The sequence below is a fragment of the Anser anser genome, assembly GCF_964211835.1.
Source record: "Anser anser genome assembly, chromosome: 1".
NCBI classification, from domain to species: Eukaryota; Metazoa; Chordata; class Aves; order Anseriformes; family Anatidae; genus Anser; species Anser anser.
In genome coordinates, this window is record NC_139720.1 from 15,870,492 (window position 1) to 15,896,759 (window position 26,268).

The 26,268-nt window shown below is 38.1% G+C and overlaps 1 protein-coding gene across 2 annotated transcripts in view; it reads right to left on the minus strand.

The window, feature by feature from the left end:
- The window catches only part of LRRK2 (leucine rich repeat kinase 2), a 71,281-nt gene that overhangs the window by 36,054 nt on the left and 8,959 nt on the right, over nucleotides 1-26,268 (minus strand). The window contains exons 5-20 of one of the 2 annotated variants that reach the window (XM_083825335.1): nucleotides 24,922-25,056; nucleotides 23,118-23,252; nucleotides 19,460-19,591; nucleotides 16,444-16,563; nucleotides 15,169-15,293; nucleotides 14,524-14,603; nucleotides 13,659-13,765; nucleotides 10,723-10,852; nucleotides 9,704-9,828; nucleotides 7,931-8,061; nucleotides 5,259-5,403; nucleotides 4,818-4,957; nucleotides 3,422-3,550; nucleotides 3,165-3,335; nucleotides 1,205-1,460; nucleotides 792-980 (exon numbers count right to left, since the gene is read on the minus strand). In XM_083825335.1, coding sequence (XP_083681461.1) covers nucleotides 792-980; nucleotides 1,205-1,460; nucleotides 3,165-3,335; nucleotides 3,422-3,550; nucleotides 4,818-4,957; nucleotides 5,259-5,403; nucleotides 7,931-8,061; nucleotides 9,704-9,828; nucleotides 10,723-10,852; nucleotides 13,659-13,765; nucleotides 14,524-14,603; nucleotides 15,169-15,293; nucleotides 16,444-16,563; nucleotides 19,460-19,591; nucleotides 23,118-23,252; nucleotides 24,922-25,056 — 2,250 coding nt within the window. The remainder of the gene's footprint in view (nucleotides 1-791; nucleotides 981-1,204; nucleotides 1,461-3,164; nucleotides 3,336-3,421; nucleotides 3,551-4,817; nucleotides 4,958-5,258; nucleotides 5,404-7,930; nucleotides 8,062-9,703; nucleotides 9,829-10,722; nucleotides 10,853-13,658; nucleotides 13,766-14,523; nucleotides 14,604-15,168; nucleotides 15,294-16,443; nucleotides 16,564-19,459; nucleotides 19,592-23,117; nucleotides 23,253-24,921; nucleotides 25,057-26,268) is intronic. The other variant, XM_083825336.1, reaches the window with a different exon arrangement.

Sequence of the window (26,268 nt, forward strand, 5' to 3'; positions counted from 1 at the left end):
GATGCTGCAGAGAGAAATGCTGTTTTTTATACGTTAAAGGCATTCAGATTTCTTGACATGGCTAACAAGAACAATGTTGGACTGAACATAGACTTGTCGCTTACACTTTCTCATCAGTTAGATATCTTTGGGATAGGGCTTATTTCACTTTATTTATTTGTTAATAATATAGTCCTCTGTACCGAATTTAGTTGTGTTTTCTTCATTTACTGACAACAGTGGGAAAAGGGCATTTCTAAATCACAATTCATCTGACTTCATGATGAGACAATGTGCTTTTGAAGCACTTGCTTTTTTGCCATTGACTATAAAGGGAGTATACAAGAATTGCTAAGAAACAGACATCAAAATAGTTGATGTAAGCTTAGCCCAGAAACAGGCATCAAAATAGAAAAATACTCATTATCTAAATATGGTTAGATGAATTCCACCCTTTCTACAAGAAAGCAACTGAATGCATTTCAGTTCAGAAAGAACTGATTTTAAATGGATAATTGAAAAAAAAATACTTTAAGGTGCTAATTTCACACATAAAGAATGTACTAACCACAAACAATTTTCCAGTGGTACCACAAACAAAATTTTAGATAAAAGTTGTTTTTTTGTTTTCCATGTGAAGTGTTTTGTCCCCCAAACAAATAAACAACTGATTTATGATTTCTTTTTGGCATATTATTTATTCCTCAGCTGATGGTCTTAAAATTCCCTATATAATTTGAAGGAATTCATAGTTATTGCCAAACCCTAGTAAGCTACATTGCGACTATAATAAAAAAAAAGAAAACATTTACCTTCGCTATCAATATCATCATTCAAAGGAAAAACACTGTCCACTAGTGGGTCAGAAATGAAATTCCAATCGTAGTTTTTATCCACTCCATCTTCAGAGAAGTTTAAATCAGAGCAGGCTCCTGATCTATCCTCTGAAATATTCTTCATCTGGTATCTAAGCACCATTCTTGCCAGTACAGAACCTGCATCTTTATGAAGAAGAAATCGAGAAGGTAACATGTTCTCCAAGAAATTCATATAGCTTAAAATAGTAACAGAAATACTTGATTTATTTTCAAGGCTTGGCAATCTTTCTACAACCAGCTAAGCACCATGAAGAGATCCTCAACCGAAAGTCTTGATAAAAAACACTTAATTAATACCATCAATAAATAATAACACATGAAGTATAGCAAATTCTGTGTATACTCACTTTGTTTTCGTAACGGAGTAAGCTTATCTGGGAACAAAGGAATGAGCCAGGAAGGTTCAAGTCTCCCTATACCAAATCCTCCAAGACATATACTGCTGTTGGCGACATCAAGGCTAAGCTTCTTTAAGAGCAAGCTGATGATTTGGCTATCTCCTCTCTTTATGCTGATGGCTAAAGCACTCCGAACATCCTGCTCCCGAGCACCGTTGGCTAACAGCAATTCCACCAATTTAGGACTATTTCCTTTTTCACAAACCTAACACAGAAAAACAAACAAGTTTATTTGAGGGACTCAAACAATAGCTGAGACTGCAGTCAGAGACATTCTCAAATTCAGATTCATGACATTTTTAGGCTCATGCCCCCTTTTCAATTACACAACTCCCTACATCTCAGGGCACATGCCTGCTTAAGGCATTTGAGTACCAACTCCCATTTTCATCAAGTTTTTACCAAAATACAGCAAATGCCTGAGTTCTGTAATTGTAATTTTTGCCATGACTACACCCAATTTTTAGACAAAAATGAATGGTAATTCATGTAATTTGGTTATTGCGTGTGGTCTGTGGTTCAGTGGAAAAAACATTCTTTGTGGTTATTTTGCCATGTTATCAGGATGCCAGATGAAAGGCCAACAACACTGAGACTCATTAAGCTCTGCTTAGTGCTAGGAGCTCAAGTTCACTGGTTTCAGTCAGCTCCATTCCTTCCAATCTCTCAGCTTGCATTGCTACACAGAGCAGTGTTGAATATTACAAACATTTTTTAGAAATACTTCCAGTTACTTCAGTATTTCCACTGTGGTTCACTCACACTGATTTGCCTGCCTCAGACTTCATGGTCTGTTCCAAATCCATCTGTGCTTTATCACCCAGCCAGCTCTGCTGGCGGAAATCTTCATGGGAACACTTCCAAATTTACTTCAAGCAGTACTTGGTAGAGTTATCTCAGACCAAGCATTTAAAATTGTGACATTGAAGCAAAATTAAGACGTGCTCATACAAACAGTTTCTCCAAATGTTTTAAAGACAGTCACATTTAGCAGGGAATACTTATGATCAGGTGGGAACAATCTAATCTGTTGGCACACTTGAATCCAGATGGGATGCTTGCCCGTGGCTGTCGTAAAGTGTATTTCAAATAGTTCAAGCTCTGGATGTGGCCACTGTTTGGATCAAGCTCTTTGCAGCTCGTGAGTACAGTCATTCTAACATGTTGTATTATTTTAGCCATGTTGATAGAAAGTCAGAACCCTAACTTAATAGTTAAAACAGCACAAAGACTGATGACTGTATTGATCTGTAAGTACAACACAAAGTAAAAAAGATCCACCACTCCAGGGCAGGCATTTTAGGCAAAGTCTTCATTGCAAGGTCTAGGACAGAGTGGGATTTTTCAGTGGCACACTGAAACTTATTTATGGACAGTACTGCATGCTGGTCTGTCTGCGTTTTGACTTCAGAGTGGTTGGGAAAAGCTGAATCGGAAGATCAGTTCATGGACTGAGCTCTAATGGGCTTGTTGCTATCTACGCCTGATTAGTTCAGAAAAATCACCTGCGATCTTGCAAGGCCTGAGCTTAAGTCTTCTTCCTCAAAACTACTTTAAATCTAAGGCTAAGTCAGTACTTGAATGAACCCTGGTTTGCATGTGAGCAGGGTGAACAGTCTGAAAGCATGCAGACTTTGACGTGAACTTGCATCAGAACCAAAGTAGCATTGCGGGCAAGATCTATGTGACAATAACTATGAGCCCCAATGAAGTGAAGGGTGTTTCAATGAGTATCAGACTAGGTCTGAAGTCACCAGGAACAGCAATGGTTGTTAACATTTAAGTCACAGTTAGATTGCCCTAGAGAGTACAACTGTCTTCTGGCTTATACAGCTATACACAAAAAGAGAAAGGAACCCAAAAGCCAGTATTTTATAGCAATGAAACTACATATATTTCCATGTATTACCTGATAGATCAAAGAGCTTGTCTTTGTCTTCTTATTAATATCAGCTCCCAGCAGAATTAAACATTCAGCCATAATACTATTGCACTCCATACATGCTTTTTCAAGCATCATACTTTTTAAATCATCATTTTCAGCTATTTTAGCAAAGCATTTACAACACAGGCTTTGAAACTGAAAGGGAACACAAACAATCAAAGTTAGGCCATAAGAAGCACCAAAGTTTTTCAGATATTGAGCAGTCAAAAGAGAGAAGATACCTGTCGATCTCGCTGGTCAGTGAAGCACATAGACATTTGGTGGAAAATGACTGTGTCAAATGATTCGTGTACCAGCAGCTTGGCAAAACAAGGTGACAAACCAAGAATTGACAAGATTGCATGAAATCCCTACAAGCACAATGAAAAGACTGTAAGTGCAGGGTCACTTTAAAACAAGACATGAAACAAGTCAAGCTGCAACTTTATTTTTGTTTTGCTTTTAAACATTCAATAATTCACAAATTGTAACACATTAGAAAAGAAGGAAGGAAGACCTGGTGTTTCAGTGTTTATATAGCTGTAGTCTTATGCTTGCATAGCTGACCCACGAAAGCAGATATGAACTGACATTTTGAAAAGCACAATTATGCACAGTAATATCTGACAACATCCTGCCTGACACATGTACTCATGATTTCCTGAATATTTACAGAGGAAACAATCTGCTCCTAAGGATATGGGATGATGATGCATTGCCTGTCCCAGTGTGTTGCTCCAGAATCCTTGAATATATAAATAAATATATAGGCTAAATGAAAAACTGTAAATCCAGAAACTAAAAAAAAAAAAAAAAATAATTACAAAATTATCTTGTGATTCCACTAGTAAAGTTCACTCAGAACGGTGAACTGGGTAAATCATGGACTCTTGTACAAATGTCACCAAAACTAAATGACTTTATGCAACTTCCTTATTTCTCTACTTTATTTTGATCTCTCTTTATATTGGTTTATATTGGTTCCTAAGCAAAACTTAGAAGCACTGGAGGAAAAACAGAAGTAAAAAAAGGAGGCTGTGCTTGTGACAGTTCTGACTGATCTGAAACAGAAGTGCAGAAAATCTCACAAGAAGCTGATCTCACAGGCAAGCTTCATTCCACCAGAAAGTGAAACTGGCAACAAACAGGGAAAGCTTCCAAAGCAGCGGAAAGAGAACTTTCAAATGAGGAAGACTGAACATGTTTTCTCTGACAGAATAAGGAGAACTCTACTTCCATATTCAGAAGTAGATTCAAAATCTGTCACTCTGACACAGCATTCCAGTAATGTCCTTCTTAAATACAAAATTCTTAAACCGAGCTTATTGCTAGTGACAGGGCTGTGAACTAAGATATTTTCCCTTACTTTTTAAAAAAAGAGTGATTTATACAGTAATGATGGTTGCTTCATTACACAATTCTAGATTGATTGAATAATGGACTGTGACCAAAAAATTTGTTCTAGTCTGCTAGATAAACAACCAAACTTGTGCTTATATATTTTGGATTGAATTGAATATACGCCTCCAAGAAACCTCTCTCTCTGGCAATCATATTGGTTTAATTTTTAAGGCTTATACCTAGTAATTGCAATAAAATGAAAATGAAGTAATTAAAATTGAAAGAAATAACACATACATGCATCTGGATTTCAGTGACCTCTTTAAATCGCCGCAGAGTAGAAACCAGAACTGTTGCCAGGACATGCATAGTTGCAATACACAAACTCCTCCTTGTAATCAAAGAGCGCAGAAGACTCAAACCCAAGCACTGTATGTCTTGAAGAAAAAAGAAAGATTAATAATGTTGATTGTTCAGACACTCTGAGTGGGATAAACCCATGACCTAAGTAGAGTGTTATATAGCTAATATGCTAGGAAGTTGCTTGCATTACCTATTACAGGGCCAAGCATAACTAGAAAGTGGATAAACCTGGGGACTATACAGTCCTGCTGCACTTCTTGCCATGTAACCTACTTCACAACCAGTACTAAAGAGTGTAATAGGTTACAGATTAGATGATTAATCAGCCCCTTCTACTATATCATTAATGTTGAACTAACAAAATAACTTCCATACCTTGTGTATCTGGATACATCTGTAGGGTGTGAAGCACGGTGTCTGTAGCTCCTTGCTGGGTTAAAATTTCTAATGCACCAGTGCACTCAGCTACAGAAGTAAGTAGTTTTAATCCACACCTCTGAATGCTAGGATTTCCAATAAACTAACAGAGAAATGAATAAAAAATCAGATGAACGATTTATTTTGCTACAATGGCAATAGAAGAGTTGATAGTGATAATCTTTCAAAGAAGTATGTCAAATTAAAGCCGATGTGACAATAAATAATAAGAAGTACAATTTCAAAAAGGTTTCCTTTTCAGTCAAAGTTTCAGTTGCTCATACCCTCAGATTTCTACCAGAGAGTGGGAAGATCAGGTTCGAGAGCATCTAAGGAACCTGAAGGTGTACAAGTCCATGGGACCTGATGAGATACATCCACAGGTCCTGAGGGAACTGGCAGATGTACTTGCTAAGCCACTATTCATCATGTTTGAGAAGCTCTGGCAGTCCAGTGAACTTTCTGCCAACTAGAAATGCCATCCAGACAGACCTTGAGAGGCTTGAAAGGTGGGCCCGTGCAAACCCCAAGCACAAACACAGGCTGGGCAGAGAATGAACTGAGAGCAGCCCTGGAGAGAAGGACCTGGGGGTGTTGGTGGATAAGAAGCTCAACATGAGCCAGCAACGTGCACCTGCAGCCCAGAAAGCCAACCGTGTCCTGGGCTGCATCAACAGAGGAGTTGGAGATCCAGGGAGGGGATTGTCCCTCTCTGCTCTGCTCTCGTGAGACCCCATCTGCAGCACTGCGTTCAGCTCTGGAGCCCCCAACATAAGAATAATATGGACCTGTTCAAGTGAGTCCACAGAAGGGCTATAAAGATGATCAAGGGGCTGAAGCACCTCTCCGATGAAGAAAGGCTGAGAGATGGGGATGTTCAGCCTGGAGAAAGCTCTGGGGAGACCTTACAGCGGCATTTCATTACTTACAGGGGACTTATAAAAAAGATGGAGAGCTACTTTTTGCTCAGTCGGATAATGACAGGACAAGGAGAAATGGCTTTTAACTAAGAGAGGGTAGATTTCGATTAGATATAAGGAAGAAATTCTTCACTCAGAGGGTGGTGAGGCCCTGGCACAGGCTGCCCAGAGAAGCTGTGGCTGCCCCATCCCTGGAGGTGCTCAAGGCCAGGCTGGATGGGGCTTTGGGCAACCTGCTCTGGTGGGAGGTGTCCCTGCCCATGGCAGGGGGTTGGAACTGGGTGATCCTTAAGTTCCTTTCTAACCCAAACCATTCTATGATTCAATCTATGATTTTTTTTTTCTAATTTTCATTACAACCACTCAAGTTCACACGATCTTGCCAGGAAAAGGAGGGTGGGAAAATGTGTTTCCTTTGTGGTTAAATGGAACCAAATGACGTTTTGTGAAGCAAGGGATAAGTGACAACTGTGGTGGCTGTTGATAAAGTTAGGATAGGAAAAAGGTATGAAGCAGGATACCTATTGCCACACCACAACAAGTTTTTAAGTTTTCTTTTCCATTACAAAGTAATTAAATAGCTTATTTGTTATTACCTGTCACAAGTTTTCCCCACTTTTAGGTGGAGGAAACCTAGATAAGGCCTAGATCTGAAAGTGTGTGTGGGCATCACAGTGACTTGCAAAGCTGCAATATTATTTTAGTGGAGTCATGCCCACCTCCTTCCGTATTCCTTCTCTACTTTTTCATAAAAATATGTTAATTTCCAGCCCTTCTGCTTGATAATGTAGTACCCCAAATCACAAACCAGCAAGTTCAAAAAAGCCATCGAGGTGGTCAAAAAGCACTGAAAGCTTTAATGCAATCTGAAGTAAAAAATTATTTTCTCTGCCTAGTTAACTCCTGTACCCTGTCAAGAAATGTCCTTTAGACTTTAGCTTTCTTTTGCTGATACATCACTTGCTCTGACTTTTATAATAGCCGTTCAAGACATATCTCCTTGACTGAAGGTTTTTGCCAAGTCTAAAATCATTGACAAACTTCTAGAAAATCATGAAGTACTGTATCCATTTTGATTGTGGTCATGTGAAACCTGTAAACCAGTGGGAATCTTCTGAAGGCCAGGAAGTTAAAAATTTCCTATCACCACGATTTAAGGTTAATTTGCTGTGCAAAGTGCCAAGTACTATCTCTGCTTAGCCTGGGCCTGCTTTGGCAGTGATGCCTTTCACTTTTCAGATTCCATTTTAAGGCACTGTGATCATTTTGCTTTCCAGTGGCTGGAAAAAGTCATGGAATTGAACAATGCAAAGAATGGCGACAAGTGAGAAACACTGTTCTGTTGAAAACAAAGAAGTATTTATCAATGAAAACTATACTACAGAACCACTTGGCTCTATGCATAGCTGAGGCAAAGACACAAGAACACCTTTCATGTCCGAAATAGTCCATAACAAAATCACAAATAAAATACTTGAAAAAAATCAGCACTGTATAAGTATCCCCTAGAATTACTATGTAAAAGATGATCGAATGTACTCTAGTATATAAAGTAGAAAAGAAACACCCAATGATAAATGAAACTCAAGGTTGAGATTGATTTTAATCCAATTGATAGGAAAATCACCATGGAACTAAAAATTATAAATGATTCATCACTGCACATGTAAAATAGTGACAAAATTCATTAGGATAAAGCTTTAACCATACCCTGTTCAAAGCACCAAGCACCAGCGAATGAGTTCCCTCCAACAGACACTGGCTTTTAATGACTTTTACAGTAAGTGTGAAAGCAGCATCTCCCATATCTCCCAAAGAACCATTCTGGTCATTTTTTGTATCTGAAACAATGGAAAACGGAATTCATCAGAAGAACAGATTTAATATTCTTCCCAGTATTAACCCAATATTACAATCAGATTGAACATACAGGCTAAATGACTCCGCAGGCATATTTCTAATCTTATGACTTTTTCAGAACGCTGCAGTGATAGAGACTGGAGTTCTTCCAGATTTACAATGTAGTATTGGGTACATCGTGTTTGAAATGGTAATTTCACCATATGTTTGCTCACTACTTACTGTGAAAACGCAAAATCATGCCAAAGAATTTTGCCTAAGGTACACTGCAACACATTAGTACTTCCTTGAGCTATATGGTTTCTTGGTGTTCCAGATAACTACTTCAAAATGCTTCTTCCTTCTGGGAAGGAGACTCTATAAGGAAGCCACAAACTATTTGTTCTTCTTCACTTGGCACTACATCAGAGGCTGACTTTTACCAACAGATGAAATAAGTGAAAGGTGAGTACAAATTAAAGAACACAGAATGGTCTTTCAGATTTACCTTTCCTGTAGCTATCGGTACTTGCAGGCAAATGGCGCTACAGAAAGTACTTAGATATCCTTTAAATGTCAATTCAGCATTCGTATTTGTTCTGATTACTATTTTTCTATAAATGACTTTTTATTCCCTAATTAACATGCAAATTTTAACATCCGCTTTGTGCTCTGTTTGCTTCATTGCACTTTACAAGGGCCTCACTTTAAGGATTCTCACCAAAAAATACTCTTGCCTACATGTTAGAATATATGTCTAAAGTCTTAATCCTCTTGTTTATTGAAAAAGTTGGAAAGAATTAGAATTATAATTCAATGAACAGAAAAAAAATGAAATCTGTAATCAATCTGCATGCTAGTGGAGTGACTAGTTTAGAAACTATTGCTTTTGTAATATTCAACTAAAACTGACAAAAGATACTTGCAAAAACCTGTTTGGAAAAAAATCAGCACATTTGTACTCTCACATTTAACACTGGGGAAAGAAAAATGGGATATACAGCAGTAAACTGATAAAGAAGAGCTAAAACTTCCCCCATACTCTGTTAAAGGTATGGAAATAAAAAAAGAATACTTTTTTCATAATGTAGATTGCTCTTAAAGAGTTGTTTTTGGGAGGAAAAGGAATTCCTAAGCTAGTCAGTTTGGTTTCTCCTTTGCTGTAGAAAATAGCATGTAATAGTAGCTTTCATATCTTTGAATCACTGTCTTGGTGTCAGAGGTCTAGTTTTGATGTTCCTTCCAAGAGATACTATCAAAACAATTGTATTTTGTGGTAAAACTATGCTGATATCACTATCACTGCTTGCTCTCATTAAAAATCATCTATGGTAGAAGCATGCAACCACAGCAATGGCTCCACAGTCATTCCAAGAACTCTACAGAGGCAGCAGAGCTAAATCATCACTGATGAAATCAAAGGGATATCAGCAGTGATAATTTTGGCCTGTTATTTTCAATGCATCCTCCATCTTGTACATTCTAAAGAGTTACAGTTGCACGGTTAAATACAGAATTTTGGTAATTTTTTTTTTAAGTCCTACTAAAGGCTGTCTCATTAGATAAGACTAAAACCAAGCTATCTAATTAAATTCTCTGATTTGATGTATGATGTCACACCAATTATATTTTTAGATGACTTACCAGGCATCATAAAGTGTAAAAGGACTCGAAGTGCTTCCAGTTGTACAGAGAGTGATTTTTCATGTTTCCTCATGGCTTTTACAACTTCCGATGCAGCTACTGTCATTATATCCAGATGAGGGAAACTGAAAATATTATTTATAGAATAAATAAAAGTAACACATTTCTAGATTTTACACATATTTGCTTCTTTCATTAGCATGGTGTGATATTCCTTTACAACACTGCAAATCTGTTTTAGCTACAAAATATAAATTAAACAATGGTGCTTTTCTTTAGCATAGCAAACATGTTATTTTCATGTCATTTCATGAATGCAGAGTATGTAATTAATTCAATTTGAGACTACTGAGAGGTAATTTTCAGTTCAGTCCAGAACACTGGTACACAGGGAGTACAGTATTTCACTCAGGGTGAACGGTGGATTCATATATTTCTCTTTGATTCTAGTGCAGACTTGTGAGAAGATAGATCTTCCCTAATTTGCCATAAAATATTGATGAGTTGCCAGATACTTGCAGAATAATCAGAAAAATATCAAACATGCTAGTTTCTAATCTTGAAGAAAAAGAACACCTACAATTAGGTAGCACAGTGACATTAACTTAGAAATGGCAGTAGCCAAGGGCCACTAATTTACTTCTAAGGCCACTTTCTTATTTTATAATACATTTTATTCCTGTGAACGTGTTTATGGAATTTTTGGGATTTTCTTTCTGAGTCACAAGTTTGTTTTCCACCCATGTCCTAGAGCATTTGCAAAAGCCATTACAAAAGAAATATTAACACTTTTTTTTTTTATAATTAGAGTTAGTATTGTGGTAAAATTCTTAGCTCTCAATGGAAATCAGTGTGGCTAACAGGAGGGGCTAGATGTGATTCAGTGTCTTAAATACAGCTGTCAGGTTAGTCAATTTTAACATAAGTGAAACAGTCAGTAATTTAAATGCAATCAATTACAGCACTGAATCTCACAAACCTTCACTTTGGAAGTGGTCACTTATTTCTAAGTGTATTACCTTCCTTTGAAAACATGATTCAGAATTCTGCAGGCGCTTTCAGCCACTTCGGGAGAATGTGGATGTTTCCTCATTATATCCAAAACATTCATGTGTATTCCTTTAGACAAAAGTGTCCTCCTAATATTTCCTACAAGACAAAACAGCAAGCATCCCATAAGCAAACCTCTTTTCTCCCTATATATAGAGTCCTAAAAAACCAACAGAACTAACTTTTTTCTCATTTTGATTTTTTTTTCCTCAAAATCATATGTGTTATAGCACTGTAAATTAAAACAGGAAATGATTCAAGCTGAAGCTGACTTTATTTCCATATCTTAATCAAAAGCATTAAAATTCCTGAAGTGCCTAATAAGCTTAAATACATCTGTATTTTTACTAGCACCGTTAACTTAAGGGAAGGAGAGTATATCACTTTACTTTTATTTTTGAAAAATGTTTATTTTTAAACATTTTTTTCTCTGAATTGCACTCTGTGATTCAGCAGGAAAGTGAGAATTTACTTTTCAAAAAACCTTCTAAGTTCCAAAATAAGACTTCAAAAATAAAATATTAACCCAATCTAATTACTTTGTTCACACATTTTTGAGAATTCAAATACCCAAGCAGAGGTTGTAGCTATAACTGTAGCCAATACAGCTCAGAATGCTATACAAATATTCTACATTATCATGGTAACTACCACCAATTCTTGGCATTCCCAGTTCAGTACATCCATTTCAAATGACGAATTCAAGCAACATTATGTTGTGCCACAGGGTCTTACTAAGCTTCTTTACGCCTATCATTTATGTTGTAAGCATATTCATTTAGGGGAAAAGAAGGAATTTAAAAAAAGACAAAATGAAAATTGGCTTTGGATTTCCAGTGGGAATCAGAGGCCCACTTTTAAGTAACACATTATGGAAGTACCTGATATAATATATGATAACACTATGCATCTATTTATGAGATCTATTTCTCCATAATTAAATAAAAACTCTTCATTGTTACATTTTATGTACTTGGATGGCTCAGTAACCTAGTGATAAAACAAAGCTTTCTCACCTAGAGAATGGTAATTAACTGTTAGTCCTTATCTTCCTATCAAGCCAGTGGTTTTCAACGAGCAGTCTACAAACCACTTAAGGTCCAGAAACATTTCAAAGGATTCTGGGAAAAGTATCTGACAAAAGAAGGCCAAAGTAGGCTTAAATACTCTAGCCAGAGGTCCACACTGCCACTGAAAAATGTTGAAGGGGTCCGCAAATTGAAAAATGTTAGGAAACCAGTTAGGGGACACAATCAGGACTAAAGCAATCTTGAAAATTGTTACGCACAATGCTTAACTTTCTACATAAGATTTGATTCACTGAAGTCAACATGGCTGCTCAAATGCCCTGTATTATTAAGAAAATATTATTTGTCAGGCTGTAATCCTTACTCATGTGAGTTTTAACAAATTCTGGTCTTAATGAAATTCAAACGTGATAAACATTTAAACAAGCATACAGAGAGCACAGACCCATGTCTCCTGCTCCAAAAAAACAGCAATCACAACACATAAACTGGCAAAGATCTCTTTCTTTGGACACGAATTCTTCAATACTAGGATCATAGAATGGCTTGGGTTGAAAGGGACCTTAAAGATCATCTAGTTCCTACCCTCCTGCCGCAGGCAGGGATGCCACCCACCAGACCAGGTTGCCCAAAGCCCCATCCAACCTGGCCTTGAACACCTCCAGGGATGGGGCATCCACAGCTTCTCTGGGCAGCCTGTGCCAGGGCCTTACCACCCTCAGAGTGAAGAATTTCTCCCTAATGTCTAGTCTAAATCTATCCTCTTTAAGACCATTCTTCCTTGTCCTATGGTTATCTACCGAAGTAAAGAGTTCCTCTCCATCCTTTTTATAAGACCCCTTTAAGAAGTGAAATGCCACAATAAGGTCTCCCTGGAGCCTTCTCCTCTCCAGGCTGAACATCCCCAGCTTTCAGTTTTTCTTCACAGGAGAGGTGCTCCAGCCCTCTGATCATCTTCGTGGCCTTTCTCTGGACCCACTGTAACAGCCCCACATCCTTCTTGTGCTGGAGGCTTCAGACCCAGATGCAGGGCTCCAGGTGGGGCCTCACAAGGGCAGAGCAGAGGGGCACGATCCCCTCCCTCCCCTGCTGGCCACCCCTCTGTTGGTGCAGCCCAGGACGCAGTTGGCCTTCTGGGCTGCAGGCACGCACTGCTGGCTCGTGTCGAGCTTTTTGTCCACCAGAGCCCCCAAGTCCTTCTCTGCAGGGCTGCTCTCAGTGAGTTCTTCTCCCAGTCTGTGCTCATGTCGGAGATTGTCCCGACCCAGGTGCAGCACCTTGCACTTGGACCTGAACCTCATTAGGTTCACATGGGCCCACTTCTCCAGCCTGTCCAGGCCCCTGTGGATGGCATCTCTTCCTTCTGGTGTATCGACTGCACCACTCAGCTGGGTGTCATCTGCAAACTTGCTGAGGGTGCACTCAACCCCATCATCTATGTCACTGATGAAGATATTGGAAAGCACTGGTCCACAGACAGACCCCTGAGGGACACCACTCATCACTGGTCTCCACCTGGACATAGAGCCATTGACCACCACCCTCTGGGTGCAGCCATCGAGCCAGTTCCTCGTACACCAGACGGTCCACCCTTAAGTCCCTATCTTTCCAATTTAGAGATTAGGAAGTCGCGTGGGACCATGTCAGAAGCCTTAGAGAAGTCCAAGTAGATGTCATCGGTCGGTCTAGCTACTAGCTAACAACACCTTTTTCAAAGCAAAGAATAAACCTCCTATTGAACACAACTGTACAATACTCTAATCACAGGGAATATGGTATCCATACTCTAGCACACTTTGTATGTTCTTTAATATTAATATTTAATATTATAGCAATGACTGCAGAATTAGAAAGCAAAGACAGTTAAATTCCCTTACCATTTTGCTGTGACAAAATTGCCAAGGCACTAGCAGCTGCCTGAAACACTTCTTTTGAAGAGGAGTGCATCAGCATGGACAGCATCACCGCCCTGTCTATTGGGAACCTTTCACAGAGAGAAACAAATCACTGCACATGGACCACATTACAGCAGTTACTTCATTACTATCGTTCAGTTTCCTAAAAACACACTAAGTGACATAGTTAATTTTTTAGATGACTGAACTTGGCTTCTAATATTTCACTATAGCCACATCTTTGCACACTACGTGTGTAAGCCAACTTTGAATCTTACACAATTCACTTGGAGTCATGACTTCCAAGTGATCTGAGGTGCAGAAGTGAGTAAAAAAAACAGGCTTACCAAAATTTGAATGATTAAAATTTTAAACAACTCTGAGAAAGAGTTTAAGGGAAATTCTGTGTCTTATTTGTGTCTAGATTCTCCCTGACGGCCAGTGCTCCCTCTGCTATGTTCTTTCATCTGACTTGTGGGAAAATGCGTGCTGCTTTTCCATACTTCCTGCCTACTTAATCTCCTCTATTTTCCCTACTCTTACATTCTTTAAATCTCCCTATACTCGTTGCAACTGAAGATGAAATTCCTTGTGAACTGTACAAATTCGCTCTATTACACTGTGTCCTTACTCTTTATTAAAACACTAGCAATTTGGTCTGTGTGGAGTTTAGAATGCTTTTCAAGAAAGAAACTTTCTATGTTGATTGTCATGCATTTCATCATGTATTAGAAAACAAGAAAGAAAAATAAAAATAACAGAAACATGAGACCCAAATGGCCTAATAGTAGGCCACTTTTTTTTTTTTTTCATTTCCAAAGACACATTTCAAGGTATTAACACTGACTGATTATCTCCATCTCCAATCTTTTCATGAAGGTTGCGTTGATACAGAAACAGATTTTTCAAAGCCCAGCATGCAGCCTCCTAAATACAAAACAAGAGGAGACAAAAGGATTAAAGAAATAAACCTCCAGAATAGCAAAATAAAAAAAAATAGAAAAAGAAGTTTGAGAATTGTTCTGTCCATGGTAAAGGTACTAGCTGCTTTACGTAGAAATACAACAAAGTATGGACTGTCACATTTTTATATCTGGGATAGAACTCAGTTACAAGCATGTGCCGCGTTCTCATTATCTGATTTTCATTTTGATACCTACATTAGGCCAACATTAATTCTTCAGCTGATGAGCCTGTGTTTTGCTGCTGTATACAGAGCAGCTGAGTAGACAACAAGCTTTTGGGTGGCCCAAGTTCCAGGCACTAAGTCTCAACTATCTAACCACATTTGATCCAAAGGAGTAACTGAAACTGAACAAATGTAAGGGTGAACAAATGTAAGGATGGAATGAAAGGGAAATTTTTTCTAAGGCTAATACAGTCCCTCAGACCTAGTTTGTCTGATGATATATGGGAGAAAATTATATTGCTAAATGTTTTAGTTAGTGTGTAATGCTGTCTTTCTACACCCCCATCATCCAGAAATTCTCACCAGTACATCTGTGTTTTTTCGGTGTAGTTCTAATGCTCTGTAGCATGCTTCCAACCAGCATAATTTTTCTTCCTCCTCCTCTTCTTTTCTTTCCTCTAAGTCTCGGTTCAAGAATATTGTTTCAGCTTGAAATACAAAATATTTACAATCAATTCTTATTGCAAAGACAAAACACTTGTCTTAACTTTCCTGTAGTCATGGAGGTGCTCACATTGCCTGTGTAGGAAAGTCAGCTGGAGGATTAGTCTTTTCTGGAAAGGGAGAAGTCTTTTGACATAAGCTCTGCGACAGAATTGAGACGTCTTCAAGGTTATAAAAGGAATAAAAAAACCCTTTGCTATGTAGTACTTTAGTGTAGCCACTTATATAGATAGTTACAGATCAGTCAACGGTCAGGTTCTGAAAAGACCAGCACACACTTGTTCTGTTATGCATTTACATACAGAACGCCACACACATAAAATAAAACTGTGGTTCATCTGCACGTAACCACTTATCGCTGAGCCATCTTCACTCTGAAGATATGCCATTTAAAAATATAAATTGCAATTGCTGAGAGAAACAGTAGGTCCCAGAAAGCACAATGAAATGTAAAATAAATCATTTCATACCTGTGTTTTTCAGCATTTAAGAAAAAAAGGTATCAGCGCCGACCATACTGTCTGAAGTTTACTGGAGTGTACGCTGATTACTAACAGTTGCTGTTTTGAGGACTGTTACACAGCCTTTCTACTGACATTTGTACTACTCAAAGACTAACAGAATCTGATCTTTAGCTTTCTGCCACTAGGTAACTAATTTCTGTTTAAAAATAACAACTGGAGCGTACTCAAGGAAAAGGTTAAATTTTTTATTTGATTTCAGAACTCAGGCACAAGCATTAACTTGGTGTTGCAATCAACTGGCAGTACATAATGAGTCCTGCCACACACGGCAAACATGGCAAACATCAAATACATGTTGCTGTCTCCAGACACTTTATATTAAGTAGGGATTATCCAATATTTGCCTATGAACAAACAGGTTGCTTTGTTAAGATCTATCAACATAATGTCCCAGCTCTGAATATGTGGGAATATGGTATGAACACAGGAATGTCACACTAAACCATAAACGTGCAGGAAATCTAGCTCTATCAAAGCTACCTTACTTGAGGCTTCCACATTAAAAAAGAAGCAGAATTAAGAATAACTACAGGAAATCACCAGTATGAAAACATTTACTTGTTTATTTCATAAGTATTTTATTTGTGTGTTTAAGAATGAATTTACTTACTGAGAAGAGCTAAACAGCTGAGACCTGCAGCCTGTAACTTCGCATTGTTAGAATACGCTGTCACAGCCTTCACAATGACTTCTGGAACCTTATGTAACACGAGGATATTGAAAAAATTTCCTGGAAATAGATTAAGATATTAAATGAATGCAAACACACATCTATAGCTTTATACACATTTAGCATAGATTTCTCAGCAGCACATAATGCACAGACTTTGTAGCAAACATTAGATTTGTTATTAGGGGATATTTTATGGTATATATATATTTTATGGGGTATACTATAATGGTATTTTATTTGTGGAAAGAAGAAGACAATGATAAAAAACAACCGGGATCTAGGTTCTTTTCTTTATTTTTAATATGAAGACTGAGGTTTAATGGAACATGACATCCACAGTGTCAGCAAAATAAGATACCATCTATATATCATTTGCAGACTTCCTGCCAGGAAACCAAAGCAGTCCTGGTCTTGAATTCTTGCAATGATTTGATTTATCCTGCCAAGCAAGCGTTTAAAACCTGTTTTGCCCTCTGGTTTTGTCCTCCTTGTTAAATAGATCAAAGTCAGCCTTATAAATACAGAATAAATACATTTTGGAACAGTAGAAATAACTAGCTTTTGATGATAAATGTATTTAAAGGACAGCTTTTATCAAAGGCTATACATTACATATAATCGAATATAAGGTTGAATATAAGGAATTCTACAAATGAACGCAAGCAAAAGAAAAGAACTTCCCCATTTGTTGTGCAAACAAGTATCATGCATACAATAATACGGCTATGCTCACTTTGTAAAATATAGTCTGATAGATACAGTTTCTATTTTGATATTTAATTTTGTTTAATTCTCAATTACTAAAAATGAGAATCATACTAACCACATGAAAGGTGAAATTCAAATCTGTATCAATGTTTCTCAAGCGCTTCAGATAAGGTACAAAATTAAGAATTATATGATTTTGGGGCATGAAAAAGAAAATTACAAGCAGAAGAAAAGCTAACTTAATTTCTTTACCTCAGTTCTGGTCCTGAGCCCTATAGGTGCTGGCTACCTGCAATGTCTGGGTTGCTCACTGGGAAATAAGTACCTCTCCCAGTGTTTTATGATTCAGCCCTATTAGTCCAAGTCAACAGAACTCTAAAGAACAGACTTTAAGGCAAGTCCTTTCCAGATCCCTCATTCTAAAACTTTGGCCTTACCATCCACACAAGTGCAAATGGAAACAGCATTTTTCTTCTTACTCTGTACTAGCGTGGTCATGTTGTAGCAGCGTTGCTGTTTCTTGCTGTATTTTACTGAAAATGACATGTTTGTGTAAATATGTTACTTATTTCACAGAAAGTAAGAAATGTAGGCTATGTGACTAATAATTATGCTGGACTTGTGGCTGCTTAAACAGATATCAGTCAGTTAAAATTTTGATGATATTCTCGTCTTGAATATTCATTACCAGATTAGCAAGAACACATGATAGTGATTTTGGAAGCTAATAGATGTTGACTTTACAATTTCACTACCAAATAACTTGGGTTTAGGAAAACAGTGTCCATCAGAATAATTTGGGAAGCCATACTGGCTATAAGGAAGTCTTCCAGACTATTTCCAGTCTCATATGAAAGGACAGGAAGGACAACCTAGCAATTTCACACCTGTTTTACCTAACTTTCTGGTGCTGTGGGCACCCCTACTCAATCTCCTCCCAAAGTGTCTGCATATTAAGATGAAAGGCATCTGTGGAGCTGAAAAAAGAGTTAATAGATCTCATGTCTGTTTTACTGCCCCTCTTACTTGTTGGTCAGTAAACACAAATCACAAATGCACGTTCTGAGGCCATGAAGTCAGGCTGGTTGCACAGAGGACAGGATCAAGGCATGCCAACAAAGTTGCTGTGTCCCCTCAAGAGCTTGGTTACCATGCAGTTGGCCTGGCAGAGGAAACTGTTCAAGCTTAACATCACCTCTTGCCAAATAACTGCAAATACCACCTCAGAGGCCACATTTTCTTTAAATGTTTATTTGGCTTTTTGAAGGGGAACTGGAAGTTGCACTCCATTGCACTCAAGGTTGATCTGTATTCTCTACGGTATCTGCATGAAGGAGTGGAAGCAGATGGTGACAGGATGAGACTGATTTGATTAAGAGGAGTCATGCAATGGCACCAGCATCTGCAGCAGCTTCAGGCCACCACCTGCAAGAACTGGGAAGTCTAACTCATGAGAAAGACCTTGGCGGAGTGATGAAAAACCTGTCATGTAGTGTGGGCTCTTCCAGCTGCTCTACTCAGTCTTTCACACAACAGGGGAAAAAATGTATTTATTTTCATCTGAACTTGCTATTACTGCAACTGCTCAGATCATCTTATCGTATTGGCAAGAGATAGCACAGAGCTGGGAAGAGGCACAACAAAATCCTTGTTGGCATTGCCATTATTTGGCTTGACGTGGCGTTAGCCTGTGTCAGCCCAGACAATGGAACTACTTTTTTTTTTTTTTTTTCCAGCAAACTGGTTCTTTCACTGCTGCAGGCTGGGGGCCCCAAGGCTGGCACCATACCTGAGCAGGAATGCAGCACAGGCCTTTGGGTAGATGCATTGCAAGGAGGAAAAACACTGTCTTGGAAAGCATGTCCCAGATAATTCAGTAGCACCAATAGTATCTCACACAACCAGAACTACCACTTCGAAGAAGAAATTTAGAAGGAATTTTCTTCCATTCTTTAATAACATTACAAAGAATGGTTTATCTATTGATATACTCTTTTTTTCTCACTTTTTCAGTCTAGGTTTTTATGACTGTTTCTGTCATTGTTACTAGCCTTTATCACAAAAGGATTCCATGCTGGTTGTTGCCAGTGTTGCCACCAGACCTTCACATCATTAGAATAATTGAGCTATACACTACCGTGAGGATTCACTGGAACAGTAGCTCTCTAGTTGGCCTAACATTTCATGTCAGTACCTCCAGTTCTTACACAGAGTAAGCTGACTAACACCAGCTTTGTGAACTTACCCAATGTAAGCTTATGCAACAAACAGCAACACGCTTCCTGAACTGTTTCACTACTGGGGAATCTTTTCATGGTTTCCACTATAACATTGTAGCAGCGAACATTTCCAGACATCAGCACTTCAACATTGCTGGCTAAAGAGGGAAACAGAAACAAAAATTACTTAAGATTAAAAGAAAAAAAAAAAAAAAAGCATGGTAATTGGGTTCTAATATTAATGACTACCAACACTTGGTAATAATTTATAATAATTAATTAAATTCAAATTAAAAAAAATAATTAAATTCAGAGTCAATATTAACATTTGTGAATTTATTCCATTCCATATCATGACATGTAACAGGAACCTCCTTACAAACTATTCTTACTTTTTTTTATTGAACACATTATTTTATAAATATTAATTCAATCTTATAAGTGGTGTTTATAACACAACTGAGATAAGCTAAACAGTTTACAGTATTTGAGAAATATTCCCAGAGGCATACAGCTAAGAAACAACTTAGATTTTTTTTTCTTTCTAAGAAATGTCATTTTTCCATGTTTCTCATGCTTTCCTTCTTTTTTAGGGTGCAAGTTAGCAAGTTATTCATTTGGTTTAAACTAGTTCTACTGTATGACTATTACGTATTGAGGGTATAGAAAGGTTCACCTAATGATCCTGAAATATTTCACAGAATCACAGAATGGCAGAGGTTGGAAGGGACCTTGGAGGTCATCTTGAACAACCTCCCCTGCACAAGCAGGGTCACCCTGGGCCAGCTGTCCAGAACCACGACCAGGTGGCTTCTGAGTATTTCCAAGGATGGCGATTCCACAGCCTTTCCGGGCAACCTGTGCCAGGGCTCGGTCACCTTCACCCTATTCACTGTTTATTCTGCAGGTCAGATACTGAAACCAGCAGGCATTCACATTAGTCAGTAAAAAGACAGAATGCGTCCTTTCCTATTGAAGTCAGTCCCTGACTGACAGATATCCTTCCCTACTGAAGATCCCACACCCAGTAATTTAAAACAAAATAGCATCACGGTAGTTAAAAACACAGTACATGAAAGCATCTTTGCAGTATGTGTCTATCTAGGGTATGACACAACCACAAAAATCTTGGTCAAAATCTTGGTTCCAGTGAATGAAAGTCCTGTCACTGCCTCCAAGAGGTTCAGCACTACTCTACTGAGGTCTATAAACTTTCTTAATATTCTTTTCAACAGCTTGGCTCTCCTGTATACAAAGATACTAAGCTGAAAAAGCAAGCTCTGAGTGGGAAGCATTTCTGAATCATTCTGTTTGTTCGTGTAGGAAGGTACTTTTCACAATGCTTTAAGATGACAGTGATTTATTAATGTCACTCACCACTGAAAACACCTTTCATTGTAAAGGTTTGCACACTTCACAGGTGATAATTATCAACATATTAAAATATTCAGACAATTCTAAAATTGTTGATTACAGAGAGAGCGCAATCAAGTGTATATTTAAATCCTGCAAGAACGAAGCAGTGGTATGGAATGGCTCTCATTTAATATTTACCACTAGAACTTGGACATCCAGCTTCTCACTGTAACTGAGGAAGAGATGTGAGCACTGTATAATTCATGGAATAACAGGTACCTCTCTCAGGGTGAGGTGAAATTGCCTCTGGAGGTGCCTGTTTCTCCCCATTAAATATAGGAGAAGCCTGGATAGCTGCCTATGACTAACACTTAGATGGCAAACATCATGTGATACATCACTTCCCCGTGGACTTTGAAGGACAGTTGTCAGCAAAGCATTTTCTCATTCACTCAAGACTACTGAAATTTGAAAGAGTTCTTGTCCTGCATTGGGATAAACTGCCAGCCCTCAATTTCTCATGACATATGAGCCAGAGTAAAGTCTACGTTATGTATTAGTGTAAGAAGGCATACTGAGGTACAAATCCTTGATGTATGTAGACTTTAGGATATGGGGAGACTACTCAAGCTATGCTCAAACTATCTTTGTCTCCCTGTTTTCAATACTTCATATCAGAAAGTGCAAACTCCAAAAACAACGTCTACTGTAGAGCAAGTCTTTGTCATGGCTTCCTCTTGGAACTGTTACACATTCTCTAATTACTTTTTTTAAAGAGCACTTAAGGCTCTCTCTGAAGTGCACTCTCTTCTTTAGAAAAAAAAAAAAGCACTTAGCATTCTCTGCTTTAGAAAATGGAAATAACTTCTAGGCTATGGTAAAATTATTTCTGTCTCAAGGAATGCTTAATTTTTAAAGACAAACTGGAACAGCAAGAAGCTTGTGAAAGGGAAATTAAATAGTTTGGAGAATGATGAAATTTGGAAAACTGCAGTCTAGTTCCTGTTTTGTGGCACACCCTGGGCCAGCACGTTTCCTATCCAAATGGACAGGATGTATGAGGAAACACTTCTGCAAGAATACAACTATTGTTCAGCCTGGAGAAGAGGAGGCTCAGGGGCGACCTTATCGCTCTCTACAGTTACCTTAAAGGAGGCTGTAGAGAGGTGGGGGTTGGTCTATTCTCCCACCTGCCTGGTGACAGGACGAGGGGGAATGGGCTAAAGTTGCGCCAGGGGAGGTTTAGGTTGGATATTAGGAAGAACTTCTTTACGGAAAGGGTTGTTACGCATTGGAATGGGCTGCCCAGGGAGGTGGTTGAGTCACCATCCCTGGAGGTCTTTAAAAGACGTTTAGATGTAGAGCTTAGTGATATGGTTTAGTGGAGGACTTGTTAGTGTTAGGTCAGAGGTTGGACTCGGTGATCTTGGAGGTCTCTTCCAATCTGGATGATTCTGTGATTCTGTGATCTTGCGGAAAAGACAAAGAGCTCGATGCCTGCTGAAATTGCCAACAGTAAGGTGCAAGAGCTGCCTCTGTCAACAGCATCACGCACCAAGTCAATAAAGGGACACATATCATCAGGGACTTTTCTTGGGACCTGATTTTGCCCATAATAGGGACTGCTGTGATGAGAGAACGAGACACAATGAGATTTTCTTCCGTCCTATTGCACAACACCTGAGGACACCATGAGACTCCAAAATGTGCCCAATCCTACTGTGCTCCTCATTGCAGCCACCACTGACTGGTCAGAGAGAGGTGCTTGAGCCCCAACACCTTGTCTTAGCTCTGGCCATTGGATTTGCATGGGAAATTTTCCCCTTGTGGAACAGCCTCTGCCACCAATGTTCTTAACGTGCTACCCAAATTCACTGAATATTCATTTAGTCAATAAATATATCTTATTATTCAAACTTTAAAAAAAGGCAGAGCAAGGACTTGAACTTTGACCTCTGCAGCCATAATAAGCATCTTAGTTAACACTTGCTCTGAGCAGAAGAAAGACTCTTTACCTACTTTATGAGATTCCAGCCTTGTAAGTATGACTGAATAGGAAAATTTCCCATAAAAAATTACAAGTCAGTATTTCCCACAGAAAACAGAAAAGTGATTTGTTTAGCAGCTCCCAACCAATTCTCATTTCAAAACTGTTCCCTCTGTCAAAATGTGTCACTATTTTTGCAGCACTACCAACTGTTTTTCCCTAGAGAGACTCTGAAGTTTTATTTGCTTTCACAGTCACTGAAAGATTACCATGCACTCAGGTGAACTGACGCAAGCTGTGGGAGGTGAAGAATTGAAAATGACTTCCAACAGTACACTTACATGGTCCAGCTAAGGAATGTAATGAGTAAAGTGCAGGAAGAATCACCTCTTCTTTCTCTGGACACTCTTTAAATACTTCCAGTATGATCATATGATCTTTGCTTTCAACAAATTCGGTCAGCTGCTCTTCTGGAACTAAATTAAAAAGAAAGAGAGAGACAGTAAGTTTTGAGGAAGTAATTCATATCCTGATACAATATGAGAAAATACAGTTGTTCTAATGAAGTTTCCTTATATTTATTTTGTATATTCCACAGAAAGTAAGGTAGTCTCCTCCATAGAGATCATATTCCACAGTTAAAATTCCTCACACCAAAAACTGAGCTACTTTACAAAGACCTTTTTCTAGCCCACATTTTCTGTAAATGAGTTCTGACTTTTAAGTGCCTTCCTGTGAATGAGTATTTAAAAAAAATAAAAATTCTTTTAGTCTTTTTCACAGAACGAACTTCAGGTATTCCTCACCAAGATGACATAGAAGTGAAGGAAAAGCTAAGAACACAGTGAAAACAATTTGATGGAATGCATTTCACATACTCCCTAATTTTATTTTACTTCTCAACTTTTTTGATAATGGAGTTCTTTCCATAAAGACTACAGCCATGCTTTAATAATATCCTACCTTCACTGTAATAATCGCTTAAGGTTTTTCAATCACTGTCCCCCATCATTTGTGCTGACATCACTGCAGTTGTGCAGTGAACCAGATAAAGGAACTAATCCAGCTTGAGCACAAATCCCACACTTTAAATTTTTTAAGCAGAATCATTTTCTGAATTTGGTTCATGATAACGGTACAAACATTCACATTACAGTAGCTGAGAAGGTTTCTCAAAGGCAAGAAAAAAATATCCAGGGACAGCCTAGGAACTTGTTACGCTGCTGTCAAGAAGAAGGTCTGCAGGTCTGTACCCGAAACATCTGTGAATCTGTAAAAATCAGGCACTTCTTACAAAAGGCATACACAGAAAATGCAAGAAGCTGAGACACTTGTGGAGACTGAAGAGAAAATATGGCAGGACAAAAGTATTTAGGGAGAGTGGAAAAGGGAAAGGAAAGCAGAAAATAGTTCGAGGCACACGTGTGGGAGGAAGACTTACGAAAGAAGCAATATAAAATGGTGCCAGGAAGAACAAATCTGAGGAACTGGAGACTGTCTTTGAAGCAAAGGAGTATAGTGGACTTACTAGGAGTACTAGAATTTCTCAATAGTTATTCTGAAGCAAGAAACTCGATGCAAAGAAAAACTGTCACAATAATGGGATTTTTGGCCATTACACACACACAGTTCCTGAAAATGTTGCAGAAATTTAATACATGGTGACATCATCCCTCCAAAGAAACACAGGAATATTGTAGAGATACATACTTAGCCTTTCAGCATTGTCAGGATCAAAAGCTGAATTATATACTTTTTCTAAAGTGCAAACATTTTGCTTGATTTTAGACTTGCTCACAACTTCCTGGCAACCCTAAAATTTACCAGTCTTTCAAGAAGCAGCTTTGCTTATTGAGAATTAAAATCAAGTATCACTACTCCCAGTGTTACTGACTAACTTTGAATCCCATCTTTCCAGTTAACTCTAGTCAGACATGTAGTGACATTTTACACATTAATTTATCTGATTCAGAAAATTTATGATACAGCTTGGAAAACCTGTTTTGTGCTAACAGGTTTGAAGAACAGATATAATACACAAAACAAAATTTGGAATGCAATAATTCATTTTTTTCAGTTAAATAAATATCTGCAGTCCCCTCCCAATCTATATGCTTTTCTAACTAGCCCACAAGATATAGATACCTTTTTCAAAAAGCTTGTATAATGCTCTACATCCATATTGCTGGATCTCTTCATTTTTAGGGAAGGTGTGCATGGCATTAAATATCAAAGAAAACACATCCACCTCTTCCTCCAGGAGCAGGAAAGCAACTACATCTAAAAAGCAGAAGAGATTACATGTTGTGCTGAGGTGTTCTCAACATGTTAATTGGAGCACTGTACTTAACCATTAAAATCCCGAAGTCTTTAATACCGTCCTTCAGATTTACTCTGGTGGCTCACATCCAGGCTTTTATATAACTTTTATATAGGCAGTTATCTCTTTTATAGGCAGTTATCTCTTAAGGTAATGTTTTACAATACAACTGAGATGTTCTAAAATATTACTGGCAATAAGACAGTTCCCTCTCTCCACTCCTTCTCCCACATTGCACTGGCTTTGGTACTTGTCTGACTTCTCAGAGACAGCTCATCTCACTAAACTAGTGGAAAATTAATCAGTCCAAAAAACTGCACTTTTTGCAAGCTGAAGAATTTCACTAAGAAACTAAATTTGTGGAATAAAAAAAAAAAGGGTAGGACTACACTGCCAAAAGAAAGCACACAGGGAGTTGAAATCTACCTTTCAGCTATGGTGAACCATGAAATTGATCCATCTGTTTCTTGAAATGCTATTCTCACTCTGTTGCCCATTCTTTCAGCCTGGATAATTGCTACCTGAAAATGAACTAAAACTCCAATGTCACTGTTGCTCTTACAATAATAATAATAATTAAAAAAAAACAGACTGAAAAAAGTTGCTGTCTCTATAGCATGTATAAGGAAAAAAAATCATATACATGACAATTTTTCAAGCTTACATGAATAACAATAAAATTAATAGTGCCTGATCCAGTGTTTCAGCTGCAGCTGTTCTTTTTTCCTTTTAAAGAAAGGATCTTTCTGTATGGCTACCACTCTGCATTCGCAGTGGCCTACCACCTCCAGCTGTAGTGCAATTCAAGTTTTTGGACACACAGACATATAGAATACCAAGAGACTTTTCTGACAAGGTACAATTTCAAATACTTTTTTGAAGTAAGATAGTCAAAACGAGACTTTAAGTCTCTCTCTATAATTAAAAGGGAGAAGAAAGCAGATTCAAGAGGTAATTGATCTTATCATAAAATAGACAAATAAATAGCAAAACCATCTTCTTAAAGTTCCTGTTTCACTCTACTGCCAGCAGGAAGCTGGACAGCCAGATCAGCTTTAACCACCTAAAGTCTAAGCCTTATTTTGTAAGTAAGGTTGATTACAAGGCCTTTCAAAGTCAGTGGAAACTTTCCTATTTCAACAATTTTAGTACTAGTATTATATGCTACCTTG